This window comes from Asterias rubens, chromosome 14, assembly GCF_902459465.1.
Source record: "Asterias rubens chromosome 14, eAstRub1.3, whole genome shotgun sequence".
NCBI classification, from domain to species: domain Eukaryota; kingdom Metazoa; phylum Echinodermata; class Asteroidea; order Forcipulatida; family Asteriidae; genus Asterias; species Asterias rubens.
In genome coordinates this window covers 7,203,793-7,225,821 of record NC_047075.1, presented here as the reverse complement: position 1 = coordinate 7,225,821, position 22,029 = coordinate 7,203,793, and the positions used below count along the sequence as shown (strand labels likewise).

The following is a 22,029-nucleotide window of genomic DNA, read 5'->3' as shown; positions in this document are numbered from 1 at the left end:
TGATCCACACACATTTACCTCGAAATTGCGTGGTTTTCTTTTTACTTTGCAAACTAACACGGTCGGCCATTTTATGACAGTCAAACGATTGACTCCCATAAATGGCTGACCATGTTTGTCGACGAGGTAAACGGAAAACCACGCAATTTCGAGTGATACTTGTGTGGATCATTATACTCTACTTTTAAAATATATGTCTAATCGTATGCATTTAATAACAAACGGTTACAAACTCTTTTCGAAATTACCAATAATGTCTAGACTATAGTGCCTTTAATGGTTTTTAAAATGTTTTCTATAGAATCAGACTGAGTCTTTCAATACAGTGTAAGTTTTCCAAACTAGTCCTCAGCTTTCTGGACATCAGAAACATTTTGTAGATACTTGATGAGTAACTTCAGTTCTACTGGATCGATCGGATGTAATCGGATATCGATCGGGCTGTCAAGAATCGATGAACCGAAATCGCCGCTTGGGGATCGCTCTAGAAACAAATGTCTAGAATCGTTGTGGGATTTCTGCTCTGCTTTCAATTTCTCAGTAGATTTATCTTTAGAGTTTTTGGTATGTGGTGAGGAGAAAGTTGCCATATTGTCTGGATCTGAAGTTACTTCTAGTGTCTCCTCAGACACTTTGGATGGGTTCTTGTCAGAAGGTTGCGTTGTGGTTATTGTTTTCATGGTCGTGAGAATCGACTCCATGTCAGCATCGTAGTAATCGATAACTTCATTATCATCGGGTGATAGTGTTTCTTGTGTGGTGACTGGTTCAACGATGTCATTATTCGATACCACGGTATCAATCTTGGTCGGACTAGAATATTCCGGTGTCGAATACGTTGGTGTCATTCGATGTTCGTCAAGGAGTGACAATAACCTTTTGCGATATTCTTCTATTCGTTCAAATTCCGACTGCAAAAATTGTCCGTCTTTTTTCAGATGAGGATGGATTTCCTGAAATAGTTCTCCTCTTGATTCGGGTGCTGTTGTGACTGTCACTCTCACTTCTTTCACGAAATTGGTAATAGCTTTAGATACGTCTTGTTGTTGGGAACCACTTCCAGATTCAGGGTTTTCAAAGTCTTTTTTCCTAGACTTGGTGAGAGATTGAGCTTTTTCTTGGTGTTTGGAGCCAGTTACTGATTCAGGATTCGCAAAGTCTTCCTTCTCCGAACTGGTGAGAGCTTCAGTTTTGGGTTGGTGTTTAAAGACAGTTCTTGTTTCGGGACTTTCAACGTCTTCTTTCCCCGAGTTGGTAAATGGTTTAGCTTTGTATTGCTGTTGGGAGGCAGTTACTGAATCGGGACTGTCTTCTTTCTCCGAATTGATGAATGATTTAGCTTTGTATTTCTGTTGGGTGGCAGTTACTGAATCGGGACTGTCTTCTTTCTCCGAATTGATGAATGATTTAGCTTTGTATTGCTGTTGGGAGGCAGTTACTGAATCGGGACTGTCTTCTTTCTCCGAATTGAGGAATGATTTAGCTTTGTATTGCTGTTGGGAGGCAGTTACTGAATCGGGGCTCGACTCAACGTCTTCTTTCCCCAAATTGGTGAGAGCTTGGTATTGGGAGTCAATTTCAGATTCTGGATTCGCAATGTTATCTTCCCCTGACTTGGTGAGAGTTTGAGTGTTGTCTTTGTGTTGGGCACCACTACCAGATTTAAGGTCTTTAAAATCTGTTTTCCTTGAATTGGAGAGAGCTTTTGATTTGTCATGGTGCTGTGAGCCAATTAATGATTCAAGATTCTCAACGTCTTCAGTCCCAGAATCGGTGAGGGCTTGGGCTTTGTCTTTCTGCTGGAAGCCATTTACTGATTCAGGATTCTCAACGTCTTCTTTCTCAGATTCGGTGAAAGATTGAACTTTTTCTTGCTGCTCAGAGCCAGTTACTGACTCAGATTTAAGATTCGCAACGTTTTCTTTCTCCGACTTGATGAGCGCTTGAGCTTTGTCTTTGTGTTTGGGGCCAGTTACCGATTCAGGTTTCTCATCGTCTTCTTTCTCCGAATCGATGACAGCTTGAGCATTTATTTTGTGTTTGGAGCCAGTTACTGATTCAGGTTGCTCATCGTGTGCTTTCCCCGAATCGATAAGAGATTGAGCTTTGTCTTTGTGTTTGGGGCGAGTTACCGATTCAGGTTTCTCATCGTCTTCTTCCTCCGAGTTGATGAGAGCTTGAGCATTTATTTTGTGTTTGGAGCCAGTTACTGATTCAGGTTGCTCACCGTCTTCTTTCTCCGAATCGATAAGAGATTGAGCTTTGTCTTTGTGTTTGGGGCGAGTTACCGATTCTGGTTTCTCATCGTCTTCTTCCTCCGACTTGATGAGAGCTTGAGCTTTGTCTTTGTGTTGGGTGCCAGTTACCGATTCAGGTTTCTTATCGTCTTCTTTCTCCGAATCGATGAGAGCTTGAGCATTTATTTTGTGTTTGGAGCCAGTTACTGATTGAGGTTGCTCACCGTCTTCTTTCTCCGAATCGATAAGAGATTGAGCTTTGTCTTTGTGTTTGGGGCGAGTTACCGATTCTGGTTTCTCATCGTCTTCTTCCTCCGACTTGATGAGAGCTTGAGCTTTGTCTTTGTGTTGGGTGCCAGTTACCGATTCAGGTTTCTCATCGTCTTCTTTCTCTGAATCGATAAGAGATTGAGCTTTGTCTTTATGTTTGGGGCGAGTTACCGATTCAGGTTTCTCGTTGTCTTCTTTCTCTGAATCGGTGAAAGATTGAGCTTTTATTTTGTGTTTGGGGCCAGTTACTGATTCAGGTTGCTCACCGTCTGCTTTCCCCGAATCAATAAAAGATAGAGCTTTGTCTTTATGTCTGGGGCGAGTTAACGATTCAGGTTTCTCGTCGTCTTCTTTCTCTGAATCGGTGAAAGATTGAGCTTTTGATTTATGTTTGGGGCCAGTTACTGATTCAAGTTGCTCATCGTCTGCTTTCCCCGAATCGATAAGAGATTGAGCTTTGTCTTTATGTTTGGTGCGAGTTAACGATTCAGGTTTCTCGTCGTCTTCTTTCTCTGAATCGGTGAAAGATTGAGCTTTTATTTTGTGTTCGGGGCCAGTTACTGATTCAAGTTGCTCATCGTCTGCTTTCCCCGAATCGATAAGAGATTGAGCTTTGTCTTTATGTTTGGAGTCAGTTACTGATTCAGATTTCTCATCGTCGTCTTTCTCTGAATCGGTGTTTGATTGAGGTTTTATTTTGTGTTTGGAGTCAGTTACTGATTCAGGTTTCTCATCGTCGTCTTTCTCTGAATCGGTGTTTGATTGAGGTTTTATTTTGTGTTTGGAGTCAGTTACTGATTCAGGTTTCTCATCGTCTTCTTTCTCTGAATCGGTGTTTGATTGAGGTTTTATTTTGTGTTTGGAGTCAGTTACTGATTCAGGTTTCTCATCGTCGTCTTTCTCTGAATCGGTGTTTGATTGAGGTTTTATTTTGTGTTTGGAGTCAGTTACTGATTCAGATTTCTCATCGTCGTCTTTCTCTGAATCGGTGTTTGATTGAGGTTTTATTTTGTGTTTGGAGTCAGTTACTGATTCAGGTTTCTCGTCGTCTTCTTTCTCTGAATCGGTGTTTGATTGAGGTTTTATTTTGTGTTTGGAGTCAGTTACTGATTCAGATTTCTCAACGTCTTTTTTCAACCAATTGAAGAGAGCTCGATTTTTGTCTGTGTGTTTGGTCCCAGTTACCGATTCAAGATTCGCAAGATTCTCTTTGACTTTGTGGTCGTCTTCTTTCTCCGAATCGATGAGAGCTTGAGCGTTTATTTTGTGTTTGGAGCCAGTTACTGATTCAGGTTTCTCATCGTCTTCTTTCTCCGAATCGGTGAAAGACTGAGCTTTGTCTTTGTGTGTGGAGCCATTTACTGATTCATGTTTCTCAACGTCTTCTTTCTTTGAATCGGTGAGAGATTGAGCTTTGACTTTCTGTTTGGAGCCAGTTACCGATTCAGGTTGCTCATCGTCTTCTTTTTCCGAATCGATGAGAGATTGAGCTTTGTCTTTGTGTTTGGTGCGAGTTACTGATTCAGGTTTCTCATCGTCGTCTTTCTCTGAATCGGTGTTTGATTGAGGTTTTATTTTGTGTTTGGAGTCAGTTACTGATTCAGGTTTCTCATCGTCGTCTTTCTCTGAATCGGTGTTTGATTGAGGTTTTATTTTGTGTTTGGAGTCAGTTACTGATTCAGATTTCTCAACGTCTTTTTTCAACCAATTGAAGAGAGCTCGATTTTTGTCTGTGTGTTTGGTCCCAGTTACCGATTCAAGGTTCTCAACGTCTTGATTATTATCAACATCTTTATCCTCATCTTCGTCTTCTTCATCAACATCTTTCCCAACCTTGGAACTGGAAAACTCGTCCATCACTTTGCTTATTTCATCTGCAGACGATTCATGCTTCACTTCATGAACATGTGTCGAGTTCAAACTTCCTGTTGTAATACAAATTAACTCAAGATTTAACGAATTCCTCTTCCTCGAGATAATCTGTAGTATGATTATTTTTAGCAGTTAATTAATATTTATCAAATCATAAATCATAAGGGAAACTGATTGGGTAAATTTGTGTATGATTTAGGGTTGAACTAAGAAACATTGCTTGGAGCGTGATTTGAACCAATGTCATATGGATTAACGCGCCGGCGCTCAACCATGCACCAACTGAGCTATCTTTAATGGCGGTCTCTTAGAACAAAGATTGAAAATATGGAGACCGCCAATTACGGGCTGGATAGCTCAGTTGGTAGAGCGCCGGCACGTTAATCCGAAGGTCGTTGGTTCAAGTCCTGCTCTAGTCAATATTTCTTTCTTCAAACCTCAAATCAGCTGATAAGTATGTTTCAAGTTCAAACTAGATTCATTCTTACCGCATAGTTCAATTAGTTCCGTCGAAGTGTAAGTATCTTCGTCAAACCCGGCCTCTTTACAATGTGTAGAGGGCGCTAGATTTGGCACTCCTAGAAGCATCACGTGATGACTGTTTATCCAATCAAGAAGCTCACAGCTGCACTCCAAACGATTCTTAGTTAGATCTCTGAAAAGATTGAATCAAAGATAGAGAAGATCATTATAGAACCCGACATGTTTTCCATTTTACAAGCCTATACAATAAACTGCTTCCCTCTCTTTCAGTTTCCTGACGGTTAAGACTTATCCTATTTTTGTCACTCCGTGCGTGCCAGGCACTCTCTTTGGAAAAACCTCACATCACTTCAACTCAGACAACACATCTCAAAACATATATATTTCTGAAATCATAGCTTTGGCGCTTTGTTGTATCTGTGTGTAGCAGGGTTATTGACTCTGCGTCAGGAGTGTCATCATAATAGCCCCAGTTGTCAATTCGAACATGAATTTAATACACGGGCTTACCGACACCAAAGTGACACAAGAAAGATTGAACAACATAGAATGAAACATATGGATTGGATGGCATTGCATGAGCCATGATGATGTGTCAATGTAGATCGGCTTTGCGATGTTAAAAGCCATCTATATCCGTGGTAGCAGAATATAACAAGACACGATCAACCAGGTAGTAGATAGGCCTCATGGTCCACAAACTGAATTATTATTACTAGAAAATAACTTACAGAAATCGTAGTTGACCAAGGCCCTCCATTGCGATAGCTAGACCATGTGGGGCGACGTTGTGCTTCAGCTTCTGGAAGGTTCTGATTCAGGGGAAAATAAGACATTTTAGTTAGACATTGTGGACAGTTTCTTCTTCTAATGATTAGCAATGTATGTGTATTATTGGTTTTGATCTTCTTCTAATAATTAGCCATGTATGTGTATTATTGGTCGAGGGAACCGTTCGTTTCTTTCAATAATAAATGCAGAAGTACACAATAAAACTATAACATCATATTTTTAAAAAAAATATTTCAGAAGGCGGCCGCGTTTTTTAAGACATTATTGTCGAAAATCTGGAGCCAAAGGTGTCCACTCAATGAAGAATATTCCCTACTGTAATACGCAATCTGAGAAGTGTTATGAGTTAATGTTTGTCCGATTCAGTGTTGTTGGCTATTTGTTTTTGTTTTTGTTCTCGTAACTATACGTTACTTCGAAGTGAAACGTTTCTTGAAATACTTTATTCTATCAAACGCTGATGTAGGCTTCTAACCACAAGTTGTTTTCATTGTCCTCATTAATTTTAAGAGTGATATCGAAGCTTATTTCCAGTCAACTTACATTGCTTTGATGTGTTTCATTCCATGGAAGAAATCTGGAGGAAGGTATTTCACATCCCCTGAACCAGAATCGTGAAGTCTGTATGAGAAATAATAGATCGTACATAAAATGTTGCATTAGTGGTAAGGTCTACAAAAAAACTTGCATGGCGAAGATAGCAGTATGTTTGCAGTAACACCATGTCGGCCCTTATAATTTTATGTAAATAAGTATAGGATTTTAAACATGGTGGAAATACATTCATGTACATGGGAAATAAACAGGGGCTGGAGAAGCAGGATTCAATAGAGGGCGCTACCAGAAGATGCTACCGTAACTGGGAAAAATCTCCTGCCACGCCAGTTCAACTTAGACATAAATATATTGCCTATAGTGTTGCTTACATGAGATCAGTGACATCGGGTGCGTGTTTGATGTAGCTTCGCATAGAACCCGCAGAAACATGACGTAGCTCTCTAAAGATATTATGGACAAGTGTCAAGAACATTATAGAATTGATATTAATTTGATAAGATTTCAAACTGATGTACAATGCCAATCTCTAAGCCAAACCGTACAATGAAGTCATACATTGATGACCTAAAGTGAAGCTGTGTTATTTGTCTGATAGTACACTTAATATAGAAGGATAATTTTAAACCATCATGCTAAAATATTTTGTCTGAGGTGAACCCGTTTAACAGAAATTTTTGCAAAGTACCACAGAAAAAAATCACGATTTGTTTTTTCTTCAAACCGACTTGCTGCTGCCCGCTTTCTTCGAGGCACTCCTCCCATTCCCAAGCAAAATTAATATGCCTTTTTTTTGTCAACCCCCCAAAAATTGATAAAAGTTGAAAGCACTGACACCCCAGGTTCGGATAGATTTTATCTTTACACAATCTATTAATTGCATGACTCCGAAACGTTATCGTTGAAAAGTGACTGTGGGTTCACAAACAATTGATAATTACATTGGTGCACGACTTGTCACCTAATGTGTGGTGCACTCTTGCAAGCAAGCTATTGTAATGCCCCCCCTCCCCTTTTTGAGTTTGCTAGAAATGCTCTTACAATGTTTTAATTGACGGAGGGAAGTCCTTGCTGGGCCCCTTGTCTTTGAAACAAATAGCTGTATGTCTTTCTGAAGGAGGCCCTCTACAGCTGCAACCAGTCGGACACTTCTTAGCAAAGACTGACGTCACGGTGACGCAAAACAGCAAACTCCACCAAATCAAACTCCTCATAATTGCTCTTTCTGTAGTGTAAGTAATTCAATCAATTATCACAAATCTGTTAGTAATTAACTAATCAAAGCAGAGATAATAAGTAACAGACATGATTTGGTTCTGTAAACAAATTGTGATTTGGTTCTCAGTGGTCTAGTGGTTAGACTACAGGACTTGCCATCCAAAGGTTGTAGGTTTGAATCCCCAGCTGTTTATTTATTCCACAGTGACTAGAATAAACATTGCCGTTTATAGTTACTGGACTACAATATTTCTTGATTTGCGCAGTTCATAGTCATAGATATTAAACCAATGATAGAGATTAGTTGTTGCCAGCTTTGCGTTTATATTCCAGAGCGGGAGTTTGCCGAGTTCCATTGATGGGTAGATCATAAATAATCGAACAAAAACAACAAAAGATGTAATTTGATGCAATAATACTTAATACTATTGTTACACCAGATACAATTATCTCCATTTGGCTTCCTATCATGCTCGCGTCATCTTCAAAATTCTCCTCCAAACATTTCAATTCAGTCATGGAAGTTGACCAACCTACCTGAAGTGAGAGAACTACTCACTGTATGCACCCTCCTACTAGAAACCCCCGTTCTGAATACAAAGATGCCCTTGTTGTTATCCCCTTTTGCCACCAAAACATAACGGTCAACGTAGTTTTCAATTTGCTGCACATACAATCTCCCCTCACCCATCAAACATGTTACATGTTAAAGCCAGTAGACACTATTGGTAATTGTCAAAGACCAGTCTTCTCACTTAATGTATCTCAACATATGCATAATAAACTAACATACCTGTGAAAATTTGAGCTCAATTGGTCGTCGGAGTTGCGAGATAACTAAAAAAGAAAAAACACCCTTGTTACACGAAGATGCTTGATTTCGAGACCTCAAATTCTAAAATTGAGGTTTCGAAATCAAATTCGTGGAAAATTACTTCTTTCTCGAAAACTACGTCACTTCAAAGGGAGCCGTTTCTCACAATGTTTTATACTATCAACCTCTCCCCATTACTCAGTACCATGTAAGGTTTTATGCTAATAGTTATTTTGAGTAATTACCAAAAGTGTCCACTGCCTTTAAATATTCAAGTTTTTCATGAACTGAAATACTTGAGAAAGCACAACTCTCTACCATCTTAACTTCGGTTTTTGAATAAAAGCTGTCTCTCTACCATTGTTATTAACTTATTGAGGGAGGGGGGGGGGTGGATACCCAACCATTTTCCCTCACCTTCAAATGAACCAAAATGTTACTGTCAAAACGATTGAAAAGCTTACCTTTTTTCAAATTGATGTCCATAGGTTCTTTATTTTGAAGTTAATATAAATAGCATCATCATTTGATATAAACTTGAGAAAAAATATTATGCACACACACCTAGCAATCCAAATACTGTTAATCGCTCTGCTGCGCGTCCACATTCCACAGAACTCTGGGCTTAGTATGCGTCCTGTGACGCGCGTGGTTCCTTAAAGGTAGATGCGTCAACGCGCGTGGTACGCCGTGTCGATGTCTTTTGTCGCGCAAGCACCCAAGGGATTTTCGGCCCAAGACGTCATTGATCAATGATGAAAAGTGTGCGCTCACCGTCGCGTTTAATTACCAGTGATTTCATAAGCTTTTTGAGATATGGCGGACGTGATACGCGCGCGTCACACGCCGCGACTGATGCCACGCTCACCATGTTGGTGGTCATTAGGTTTGCGTGGAAACGCCGCATCGCCTAAAATGCGCACTTCACTGAATAACATACGTTCTATTTCTATGGTCAATACGCACAAATTTACCAGAACTTTACAGTGTTGTAGCATTGTGTCCACCATACCTCGAAAAGGCTTATTGGATAAAATTATTTCATTGGACAAGCGTGCAGTGACGTAAGCTTTCCATGTGCGTTTGATTGGTCCGGGAAGATGTGGGTGCAGCTGACAAACATGTTTTACTAATGTAAACACCAAATAAAACCTAACACGCGTAATTCATTCATTCATTCATTCATAATTGGTTTATTATTTTAAAAACAAATTCCCATGGCGACCGGAGGTCGAATTACAGGAAAATATACAGAGATTAAAAAATAAGAAAAAAAACACACTATTTCACATTATTTAAGAAATAATTGATTAAGGAGAGACAAATATTTACAATGTATAAAATAAATTGTTCTGAAAGTTGCGGGGAAAAAAACCTGGACAAAAAATATTGCTGGCACAGTCAAAGGGCGCATAAAAAGCTGCATTCTATTGCAATTCAGTTGTTAAAAAGGCGTGTGAGGCGAGGGAGAGAGCTCTTTCTATAGCGCTCTGTTCGGCATTTAAACTGACCCAGAAGTCCGGAGTTCCTAAGTTGGTACCCACTATCATACCTCTGTGGCAAGAGGCGCTTTAGGACTGATGAAGGGAGAGTTTTGGCAAAAGATTGGCACAAGTGGTTACGACGGCATACCAGTGTTTCAATACTGCACAATTGTAGAGCGTCTGAGTAGCGCACGTAGTCATTGCCAAGAATAATTCTGCATGCGCGCTTTTGCACCCTTTCCAGATCATAGCACTGCTTACTTGACAAAGCACCTGACCAGGCGGGTGCAGCGTACTCCAAAATTGGCCGCACAAAGGAGGTATGTATAGCAACAAGATCATATATGCTTAGGTAATGATACTTCAATTTACGAAGCATGAAAAGGCGGGAATTTGCACGCTTGATCATTGAGCCTACATGCGTGTCCCACCTTAAGTCGGCTTGAATAAAAACACCTAAAAGCTTAATAACTGCACATTGTGTAATAGTTTTGTCATTTAGAGTCAATGAGAGGGGATCTGGTTGGTTTTCACGTTGAGTTGCATTTTGTTGTCCGACGACCAAACATCCAGATCAGTTATTGCAGATGGGAGGTTGGATCCAACACTGGCATCACGGGTTTCAATGACAGTCATGTCATCAACATATTTGAAGTGTTTTATACTTGCATTGTTCTCTTTGGAACCGGCGTCATTGATGATTGCCAGGAAGATAATGGCACCGAGCTTAGTGCCTTGTGGGACACCTGCATTAGTATGGGTCCATTCCGAAAAGCAATCGAGGTATCTCACGCACTGTTCACGATTAGAGATGAAATCACCGATCCATGCGGCTAAATGTGGTGGAACTCCCAACTTGAGGAGCTTGGAAACTGCAATTGTGTGGCCGATGTGATCAAAAGCCTTAGAAAAGTCAGTGATAAGAATGGACGATATAGATTTGGGTAGTTCAGCATTAGCATGGAGTGTGTGAAGAAAAAATGTCGCAAATTGTCTATGTTGGCTGGTGAAGTTTTGGGCACAGGGACGACAATTGCCCTCTTCCATTGTGCTGGGACGATAAGCTGTGCAAACGAGGCGTTGATAATGTGAGTCAATGGCTTAGAAAGTTCATAAGAATACTGTCGTATAAATCTAGCCGAAATATTATCGGGGCCACTCGCCTTTGTGCTGCTTATTCTCTGAAGTTGTTTGAGCACCCCCCAAGGTTGGACAGGAGGGATTGGTTTGGCTGGAAGGTAGGCTGGCAGTAAGGATGTATCCAAGGGGTCAAGGTCGTTACCGACTGCAGCGAACTTTTCACAAATAGCAGACGCTATGTCCTTGTGAGCTGTGGGGTCAATATTCTGCACATGGATGTTGCGATTTGTGCTCGTGCCTGTTGTAATAAGTCAAACTTCACGAAACCATGAACTCGGATTAGATTTCTTGAGTCGCTCGACCTTGGTTGTGTAGTGTGTTTTCTTGGCCAGTTTGATTTCACGATTGATCTTGTTCCTGAAATACCTCCACAGCGATTGTTGGTTGCCATGGAAAGCGCGCTGACGCTTGACAACGAGTGATTTGATGTAGGGTGTCAGCCATGGTTTGTCAGTGGGGTGTTTTTTGACTGATTTCTTCGGAAAGTAAGTGTCTAGCACACCGTTGAGGGTTTCGTAGAACTCCGTGCATTTTGCAGTGACGTCATGCGTGCTGATTACTTCCAACCAATCATGGTCACTCAACCATGAACCACATTCTCGCACGTCGCTGTCCTTCATGGGCCGTACCACTCGAGTCTTGCTGGTGTTGGTATTGCGGATGGGGCTTTTAGGTCTGACAATGACACAGCGGTGATCACTAAGACCAAGAGGGGAGCTGATTTCTACAGGATTGTAGAATGATGATAGGTTGGTGATGATCTTGTCTAAAATGGCATCTTCACGAGTTGGCTTGTCCACAATTTGAATAAAGTTATTTGACAAAAGAGGGTCCAGTTCTAGCCGGTTAAAATCACCCATGACAATAATGCCGGAATCAGGCTGCCGTGTGAGAATTTGATCAACAGTGGAACTGATGTGATCAAGCAGAGGTTGAGCAATAATGCTTTTGGGAGGGTAGTAAACAGTTCCAATCACAATGTTTGAAATTGAACGTGGTAAGCGTGGAGGCCGAACATTAACCCAGATTGCTTCGATGTCATCAGGAACCTCTATGTTATCAAGTAAGGTGACATTCAAGCATTCTTTGGTGTAAAGAGCTACACCCCCTCCTCGTCGCTCTTTTCTTGGACGCGAAAAAAATGTTGTAGCCATGGATACTAAATTGATCCACAGGTTGGTCTGGTGAAAACCACGTCTCCGTGATAGCTCCAATGTCCACTTTGTTATTGTTCAAAATCAGGCTCAGTTCATCAACTTTGTTATTGAGGGAACGAGGATTACATAACAAGGTAGTTGGTAGCTGATAATGGTACCTCGGTTGCTCAGTTGTTATGTTAATGAGGTTCCCAATTCCTCTCCTTTGTGTAGATTTCAAAATGGTGGACCTTTGCGACATTACTACTGGAATATGACGAAGTGTTGTAGATCCTCCTCTGCAACCTCGCTTATTAATTTGTGCTATGTTATTAGCTCTCAGAATATCCCACGTTCGTTGCGGTAGGTTGGTTTTTGGCAATTTGCTTCCTATGTCAGTGAGACTTTTGGCAGAGTATTTCAGGACTGACGTCATCATTGCTTAGATTATATCACTACTGGTTAACGGTAGAGAGATGCCTGCAGTTCCACAAAATTATGAAAGCAGTTCAAAAATATAGTCACTTACTCGTGGGAGAGTTCATAGTTATTGAGAAGACTCGCCAAGTTGTTAGGAAGGTCTATGTTGATCTTGCAGTCAGGAATATCAATTATTATGGAGAATGGAGAGATTTGGCAAGAATAAAATTTGACAGAGACAAAAAAGCCGTCCAGCTGCCTAGAGGTCGCTATAGCTATGAGACGAAAGTAAAAGGCAACCACATGGCTGTAGTGAACACCACCGCTGGGAGGGGCTAATCAGCTTGCACAGATTCTTGTTCAGGAAGTACGTCATGCATGCAGTGTGAGTGTGATGCATGATGGGACTGATCAGCGCCTTGCCTTAACCAACGAACGGATAAGTTTGCCTATCCCAGCGTGTTTGGTTAAGGCAAATTCAATACACAGCCGAGGCACAACTTAAGGGGCGCCCTCTATCAAGCACTGTTTCTAAAATAACAATATTATTCTCTTTCCAGTAAAAAAAACCTCACTCATACATTGCAAGACATTCTTTTCTAAAAGCATTTATTCTGGTAACAATCTAATACTAAACACTACAAGCTGAAACTACATCATCACTATAAGTCGGTATGATTTGAAACTCCGTAGGCCTATGCAAATTTCATGTAAATTTGTATAACAATTTGTAAATTAAATCAATCTACAAAATTAGCATAATTTTGGGGGTCAAACACAGTTCACCACCAAAACACCACCTGGACAGAAAAAAATCGCTCAGCATTATTGCATAGCAATATTATGACTGAACAGTATAATTTGAACAGAAAAGCAAGACTTATTATTTTGAAAAAAAGTCTACAAAAACTGACAGGTGTTTAGTGACTGTTGTTTGTAATCAATATATTTTTATTTTATTTTTTGTTTTCATACCAAAAGTAAATATAGATCTAATTATTCATCAAAGATGACAGACAAGACAAAAATAGCTTAAAGTACACAGTGTAATTTTTCCCAGATTTAATACATTAGTGACTGTTTTGACAGATCACGAGAATGTCTTTATCAAGTTCCCAGTTTAATTACAAAGGTGCTATTATTAAGTCCCACACCGCACGTATCAAACCAAGTATTTATTACTAATAATATTGGTCTAAATAAAGCAACATTCAAAGACACTGGACACGTTTGCTGTACAACCTTACTTGGTAACGAGCAATGGAGAGTTGATAGTATATTAGACAATGAGAACGACTCTCTCTGAAGTAACATAGTTTTTGAGAACGATAGAATTTCTCACTAAAATAATATTTGAATCTGGGAAGACTTCAGGAAGACTTCGAAAGTCCACAATTAATTAATTTATGCAACAAGGGTATTTTTCTTTAATTGCGTTAATTTCTTGCAACTTCGATGATCAATATTGAGCTCAAATTTTCACAGATTTGTTATAATGCTTGTTGGGATGCACCAAGTGCGAAAACTGATCTTTGACAATTTACCGATGGTCTCCAGTACCTCTAATTAATGAGGTTTCCCAATAGACAACAAAACTATAGGATTAACCCCCCTTTCTCACATTTTCTGTAATTATTTTTGATGAAGTATTTAAAAAAAAAAAGTCTATGGCTACTTGTAGGTTGCTGGAAGTCGCCAAGAGTTGGTCAAAATTCGAACTTCTCCAATACTGTGTAGCGAAGTATAATATAGACAGGTTTGTGGTAACACCATGTGAAAATCTCTTTTGAGTAGTGGCGGTTCTGTAAAGAACCGATGGTTAACGATTCAACGTTTTGATCAGTGTTCTCTGATCGTCTTCAGGAGAATGCTGGACTCTGTTGCAGGATGCTGTCATTGCCTTGGAGGTTAACTGGTAGTTAGGCTTAGCTACTTAAGCAACCGAGTACAGCTCTTGAAGACGGTCAGGGCATACTGATCGAAACGTAGAGTTGTCAAACACCGGTTCCTTTAAGAACAAACACTACCGGAGATTTACACATGGTGCTACCACAAACCTCACTTAGTTATACTTCAATCATGAACAGTTTCAAATACTACTTAATTAATATTGTGACGATACTTCATTTCCCGCTGTAAATAGATTTGCCGCGTTGATAGGAGAACCTGAGTCTGTTCCCATTATGAAAAAAAAATAAATGCAACAAAAGAAACTTTTCGCAAAGTACCTATTGCGCACGCGCTTACTGTTGAATGAGGTGCATGCTGGTCTAGCTAGCGATCAAACTTGATTACTAGCTAGACCAGCATGCACCTCGTTCTTCGCATAACGCGCGCGTACCGAGTAATTATTGTGATAAAGTCTATGACAAATCTGAGTAAATGAAGCAATAATAATGTTTAAAGTTTGACAATCAGTTACTAGGTCAGTGTGATGAGAATAACTTGCGTCTCCTTAAATTGAATCTTGATCTCAACGCAAGTCTCGTGGTTTCTCAAATTTGGCGTTACTTCATGTTTCCTAATAGGAAAGACAAACAAAAACGTTACCAGGTTTTAAAAGGAATTAATGACCAGTATCTTGAAACGTTACCATGTTTTAAAGGGAATTAATGACCAGTATCTTGACCAGCCACAGCCCAAAGGGAATTAATGACCAGTATCTTGACCAGCCACAGCCCAAAGGGAATTAATTACCAGTATCTTGACCAGCCACAGTACAATTATATTTACGTTCAAATTCAACATTATTAATTTTTCTTTTGAAATGAAATCATGTAAATTTTGTTTTGCCCGACACTTAGCACTGAAATCTGTCGACTAAAGGAATGTGTTACTAACGACGGTTGTTTGCATCGAGAAATATCTTTTTAATTTCCTTTATCTCACCATGCTAGTTTATACAAATTAAAAACAAATCAAGAACAAAAAAACAAAAACCAAACAAACAAACAGGCAAACAAATAAACAAACAAACATTTGTCCTTATTAATATAAAACAAAACAGTTTTTTTTCTTAGATAAGTACAACCCTTACACATCACTCGAGCAACCCGGTCCAAAGTCTGCTAGAGTGGATCGAAGACCCTCATGACGGAGGGTCATGACCCTTCTCAGAAAAAGGAGGTCAGATACGCCTCTCATACTACTCTTGTGACTTTATAAAGTTGCTGAAGTAAATGGAATTTTTGTATATTGTTCTAGTTTTACTTTTGTAATTGTTTTGCAGTCAATTTAGGAAGGAAACAGGTATGTGTTCCCGAAACAATGTGTTTCAAGTGACACAGACTTGAGCTCTCGTCTTATTTAGCTCTTTAGTTGTTTTTGCTTTGTCGTGTAGCCTACACTCTATAAAAGCGACCTAACTCAACTTGTGCCCAAACTTATGCAGATCACTGCACCGGGTGCATCCCTCTGTCTCTTCCGCTCATTTCCAGACAGGAGGTCAAAAGTCCATGCACATTAAAATGACAAACTAACTTCAGTTTATTGTTTAATTTACCTGATAGATAACATGCGATCAGATCTTCCGTCCCATCGACTTGTTTCAGTGCGTCAATTAACTCTTCTCCCATTTGATGCCTGTTTGCGGCCAGGTTAAAGCGCCTATACCAAATATGCAGCATCTGGAATATCTGCTCGTCAATATTACCGGGACATTCCGCCTTCAGTCGACCAACTCTAATATTTGTAATTTTCAGATAAGATGCAACTTGTTCCCAGTTCGGAAGGTTTTCCGCCAATTTACGCAGGGTCACCTCATTAATTGGTGGCATATCTGAAGATGTCTGTTGTGCAGGAAGTGAAAACAAAACCAGAATATCGTGTTTAAAAGGGGTGTGGTAGAGCCATTTTTCCAGGGAAATCTGTCCCCATAATGGGATATTGACTTGGGCCGAAAGAATAAGATCAACAAATTATTATTAATAATATTTGTTAAAAATTCAAACATCGCAGCCCAAGGGCTGAATTGCGTTTAAAAGATAATAAACAACAATAATTTACAAAATAAAAGCATTAAAATAAGGGAAGTGATAAAAAAAAATATACTTAAAAAATTAGCAGTACAAATTCAACTGTGGTTTAATAGAGAAGGAATTTGGTTCTATACTTGACTGAGCAAAGTTTGTTGGCATGTCTGAGAAAAGAGGGTGCTATCAGAAAAAGCTTGTAAACAGATCGTCAAATGGTGGGTGGGGGGGGGGACACAGAATATGCTGCTGCACCGAAGTAGGGAGATTTGTTCGCCGGTATGTAAGTGTAGATTCATAAATACCTCTTGTTGGAGAGCGCGTCACATGGGTGTGTATAAACCTTTGTTTATGAACAGTAAAAAGTTAATTTTTCTTACATTGTTATCACGCAACTTCGACGACCATTTGAGTTCAAATTTTCACAGGTTTGTCATTTTGTACACAGTCATGTCGAGATGCACAAAGTGAGAAGGCTGATCTTTGACAATTACCAATAGTGCCCAGTGTCTTTAATGATGAAGCAGAGAAAAAAAAATAGAGTATGGAGGCATCATCTGGAAGCCGAGGCTTATGTAGGGATGCCTGGGGACAGACAATAAACGGGGACAAGAACGAACGGACAGACAATTAGAACAAAGACAGACATAATGAAGACAACAATAATGAGAACACTAACTGTTATCATCAGTAGTATTGTTATTAGTATTGGTATTAATATTGTTGTTTAATAAACAACAATAATAATACCAATACTAATAATAATAATAACTCGAGACTACTCTCAACTCTTTGTGAAATCCACCATTGGACCAGGTTTCACAAAGCACTCCATGTCACTATCGTCGTATAAATCGTGACAGCACATTCTGCTTGGTAATTAACATTTGAATACCTCTATGGTAAATATTAATTTGTGATATCAATCTCTGGAAGCGTTTGGGTCCAAAAGTAGACGATTCGTAGCACACAGAACATGTGGAAGTAGTGTAAATTGCAGAAAGAATGCAATAGCCGCTCAATCGGGCATAGTCTTTGACAGCAAAACGGGTTGGCCCTTGCGGACAGGGGCCAATTTCATAGAGCTGCTTAAGCGAGAAATTTGCTTTTAAAAACACAAAACAGCTTGCTTATTTTACACATGTTACTGCATGCCATAATACATTGATTGTGACTGGTATTTAGCTGATGTTTACTTAGTATTACAAGTGGAGTCTTGGCCGGTAATCTGATTTTACTAAGCAAGGATTGTTTTGCTTAAGCAATATTTTGTGCTTAAGCAGCTCTATGGAAATGGCCCAAGATCCGATTGTTTGTGGATCGAATGTTTTCACTGATACTTTCCCACTTTTAAAACCAATTTACAAAATTAAACGCGTTAAAGGAACATACCTCTGACTCCTGCTTCGGAACGGTTTTCTGGGTGGTGTTGGACGCCTGTGTAGCATAAGAAAATAGACTGACAGAATAATAAGAAATTCCAAAGTACAAATTAGCCACTGGACACGTTTGGTAATAATTGTCAAGGACGGTGCTCTCACTTGGTGTGTCCAAACATTATGCATCAAATAATGAAATAGAACAATGACAGAATAACAGCTGAGGTATTTATTATTTGAGTGATAAATTACCTCTTTCTCAAAAACTACATTATTTCAGAGGGAGCCGTTTATCACAATGTTTCTTACTATCAACAGGGTCCAATTTCATAGAGCTGCTAAGCACAACATTGGCTTAGCATGAAATGTTTGCTTTGATAAAAACAGGATTTCCCAACCAAGTTTCTACGTGATTTTCAAGATAACCAGCAGCTAAATACTAGACAGTAACTAGGAAATGCAACAAAATGGAAATTTGGTTGGTAATCCTGTGTTTATCAAAGGAAGAAATTTCATGCTAAACAAATTTTCGTGCTTAGCAGCTCTATGAAATTGGGCCCAGCTCTCCATTGCTCGTGACCAAGGAAGTTTTTATGCTTACAATTATTTTTAGTAATTTCCAACAGTGTCCAGTGTAAACAATATTAATAAATTATTCTTTTGAGATTCTTCTGATTGGACGAAACAATTACACCAGCTCTGTGAGCTAGTGTTTACAAAAAACAAAAAAAAACATTTCGTGTAAAGGTTGCACAAAAATGTAACGATTTTTTTTTTTTTTTTTTAATGACTGTACATATCACCTTTTCAAAGTCCACGGACGGCCACTCCAATCCCCTTCTCAGTCCGTAATGTTACAGGCATGGATAGTATCGTCTATATAGAAGCCTGGTTATAGGCAGACGTCAATTTAGGACTAATATTTTTAAGGACCAGATTAAAGTGCAAAACTTCATCACTGTGGTAACCGGTCACTTCGGCACTTCTCAGCAAACTAGGCACCTTGCAAACCAATCACCTTCAGATTCTGCACAGATGCTGATACTGCACCCCGTCCCATAATGGCCGATTTATTATGAAGTATACATTCCCACATGATGGGTACAGCATAATTCTGCAAAATTTTGAACATGATCTTGAAGGGTGGAATATCAATGGCCTAACTGTAACACAGGTGCGAGTGTCATGTTGGGCGGAACATACAAAAGAACAAACGCGGAAGTATACACACCATTATACCAATGAGTCAACTCGACTTTCATAACCTGACATACCATTACATAGCCATAGTGAAATATTGCACTGTAAAGTGGGAATCGCCGAAGCATTGGGATTTTGGTGGGGCTAAAAATAGTAAAATTTGAGAAATACAAAGTTGTTTCGGTTGCGATTCCGAAATCCCCTCCAAATGTTTTTCTAGTTTTGTTTATGTGTGTATTAAGTTTATATCATCGTCGCTGTGTCTCAGGCTGGGGACTTTTTCGTCCGCAGGTAATGCCATTACTAATGGGGATTATTGCAAACCAGCCTTCATTATTATTAAGAGACATGGTCCCTCCTCGCTCATGAATGCTAGCGCACTCTGGTTGATTTTGAGAATGAGAGATTATCAGTTTGCCGTTTCGGGAAAGAATCTCCAGCCACACAGGCGACTTGTTCATGAATGATATCCTATTCGCTTTTGTCTTTCACGTTTATAGTTTGTTTTAGTTTAAGTTATTGACTGTTTGGTGATATCCTTGGATAGTTGTGCAAGTGTTTTTTCTGGTGTTCTTTTTTAATTTATTTTATTAAATTGTTGCGTTTGTAATTTTGCCATTTGCTGTGAATCAATCACTAAATCAAGCAACCAAAATGGTCTTAACACCTTATTATACTCTTAATGATCATGGCGCAGGTCCAGACCAGAACAAAAAAAGTACATAAAATGTATAAATTCTTACCATTATTTTCAGAATCCTTGCCGTTTTCGGTAACAATGTATCCAACCTCTTTCCCAAGCAATGGTGGATTGATTGATCTGGGGTGGGCTAATCAGCATGGGTAAATTCTTGCTCAGGAAGTACATCATGCGTGGAGTGTCTATTGTGCCCTATCAGTGTGATTGGACAGAGCTTTCTTCCTCACACTACACGAACCAATGAGCGTGCTTGATATACGTTTGCCCAAACCCAGCGCCTTTGGTTAAGGCATGGCGCTGGGGACGAGCGAACAAGCATCGCCTTTTCATGTTCCGTTGGTAATGAATGGTATTCTGCACACCAGTTTCGTTCCCAGCGGTGATCGGTCTCGCCGCACCAAATTGCCCCCCAGCGCGCCTAGTCTTGGTTCAAGACCTTTTTGACTGATCCACTGTCTCTCTATCTACAAGGATACAGACAGGTATGTACTTGATTTTCAAAACCAATGGTTTTGTTGGATACAACGATCCAATAGGATACGTGCAGTGACGCAAGCTTTCCGTATCTGTACCATAGAGAAAGGACCATTTCGGTCGTGCATGTTGCGTGCATATTGTATGGTATTATTTACAGTTGCATGTGATGTTGTTATGTTAAATTTCTGTGTTCATGAATGTATGTGAAAGGTGATTATGTACAGGAATTGACCGAGGCTCTAGGCCACTCTCTGGTGTTGTTCACAAGCCTCGAAGTGTGACGTCAGAAGTTCGGGCTATACGTTCCTATTATTTATTTTAAAAACCATGGCCAACTACAAACAACCACAGCTAGTAGAGGGCGCTATCCATAAACATAGACTAGACTACATCACGCTTGCTTGCTCATTTCCCCTTCCCTGGTATAAGTTTTATGTGCATGTGGCCGATCCTCTCTGTGCACCCACTGAGGAGATTGATCATCTTAGCTACCAAGCTGCTTTTGTCTCAGTTTTCCCTCAGGTCCCCCAGCCAGGGAGAACGATAACTGATGGGGCTATTATTTCTCCCTGCGCTTTCTTGTGTGTCTCGTCTGAGACCAATAGCCACTGCCGGTGATTCTGTCCCCCGGCCGGAGATCCTGTCATCTGACGCCAAACTGTGTGCAAACTTCTTCTGATAGCGCCCTCTTCTGAATCACCCTCCAACAGCCCATGTTAATTTCCAATCTGGGGGACCGAATCTGCAGCGGACAGAATTCCCTGGGACACCGGTGATGGGCTTTTACCGAAGATGTGGTCTCTCCTTGAGTTTGTATCTGTACATTATTCAAGTTAAGACCATCATGTTGACTAGTTCAAACAGCCGGTTAGGATTGTTTTAATTGCCATTATTAGCTAACAGATGTAATAGCATATAGTTTGACAGCACTAACAAATTATGGTTAGGAAATACCAGCACATGGTGTAAAACAATTCTGTACCCATGGCCTGACAATGACGTCACTATAAAGCATCTAAAAACAGGGTTCCCTTGCAATTAAAGACTGAACAGCCCTAAAAATAAATTTTTAAATAGATGACTATAATAAACAGCACTTATAAATCGCACAGTATGACGAAAACATGTCATTCAAGGGCATCGGTTTCCCATGGAATTATGTAATGCCGGACCTCGGTCCCCTTCGCTCGTCCCCAGCGCCTTGTTTTATAGACTGGCCGCTGGGGCCGAGCGAACGGTCCCCCTACATTGGCTGGAGGAGGAGGATTCAAAAGAGGGCGCCATCCGAGGAAGTTTGTACACAGTTCGCCATCATTGGGAGTGGTGGGGGGGGGGGGGCACACAGCATCTCCTGCCACACACTAGCCTTGCTCAAGGCAGTCGCATTATTCACTCCGAAAAAGACGCCGTAAATCCACCCATACACTGTGTGCGTAATTTGTGTTTCCTCGCACAACGCCCATAAAACTATACTGTGCGCAGGTCATCCGCCTCTCGTACCACTCTCCGCCTGTGGGAGGCCGTGAGGCCGGTTAGTATATACGCATAGAGGTAGAGTTAATAGTATACGACATACAGCTCACCTGGGCCCAATTTCATAGAGCTGCTTAGCACAAAAATTTGCTGAGCATGAATTTGCTGAGCATGAAGGGATCACCTACCCCTACCAAATCTCCTTTTGATTTTCAAGATTTAGCAAACAACAGCTGAATACCAGTAATAAGCAATATGCATCAAATGGAAATTAACATTGGTTGGTAATCCAGCCTATGTGTATCAAGAAAAAAATTAATGCTGAGCAATTTTTTTGTGCTTAGCAGCTCTATGAAATTGAGCCCTGATCACGCGCACACTACTGCATACACAGCTCGGGCGGGAAGG

The 22,029-nt window shown here is 40.2% G+C and overlaps 2 protein-coding genes across 2 annotated transcripts; both read right to left on the bottom strand.

Annotated features, from left to right (window-relative positions):
- Positions 1-306: 306 nt before the first annotated feature.
- Positions 307-7,423, bottom strand: LOC117299614 (microtubule-associated protein futsch-like). The gene is made up of 6 exons (XM_033783162.1): positions 7,251-7,423; positions 6,581-6,652; positions 6,198-6,275; positions 5,594-5,674; positions 4,868-5,034; positions 307-4,432 (listed from the first exon to the last, which is right to left on the bottom strand). The coding sequence occupies exons 1-6, from the start codon at positions 7,421-7,423 to the stop codon at positions 342-344; spliced, it is 4,662 nt and encodes a 1,553-aa protein (XP_033639053.1). The 3' UTR covers positions 307-341.
- Positions 7,424-14,596: 7,173 nt separating this feature from the next.
- On the bottom strand, positions 14,597-20,010 carry LOC117299673. The gene is made up of 4 exons (XM_033783223.1): positions 19,715-20,010; positions 17,785-17,829; positions 15,924-16,209; positions 14,597-14,942 (listed from the first exon to the last, which is right to left on the bottom strand). Exons 1-4 carry the CDS (start codon positions 19,715-19,717, stop codon positions 14,929-14,931), a joined length of 348 nt encoding a protein of 115 aa, XP_033639114.1. The 5' UTR covers positions 19,718-20,010; the 3' UTR covers positions 14,597-14,928.
- Between the last annotated feature and the right edge of the window lie 2,019 nt (positions 20,011-22,029).

Coding starts and splice junctions, on each gene's coding strand:
- LOC117299614 (XM_033783162.1), bottom strand. CDS start 7,423: ATGAGGAGTTTGATTTGGTGGAGTTTGCTGTTTTGCGTCACCGTGACG. Junction 6,653..7,250: donor CCTCCGTCAATTAAAACATT/GTAAGAGCATTT, acceptor TAATATCTTTAG/AGAGCTACGTCATGTTTCTG. Junction 6,276..6,580: donor CCCGATGTCACTGATCTCAT/GTAAGCAACACT, acceptor TTTCTCATACAG/ACTTCACGATTCTGGTTCAG.
- LOC117299673 (XM_033783223.1), bottom strand. Junction 16,210..17,784: donor TTCCGAAGCAGGAGTCAGAG/GTATGTTCCTTT, acceptor CCTGCACAACAG/ACATCTTCAGATATGCCACC.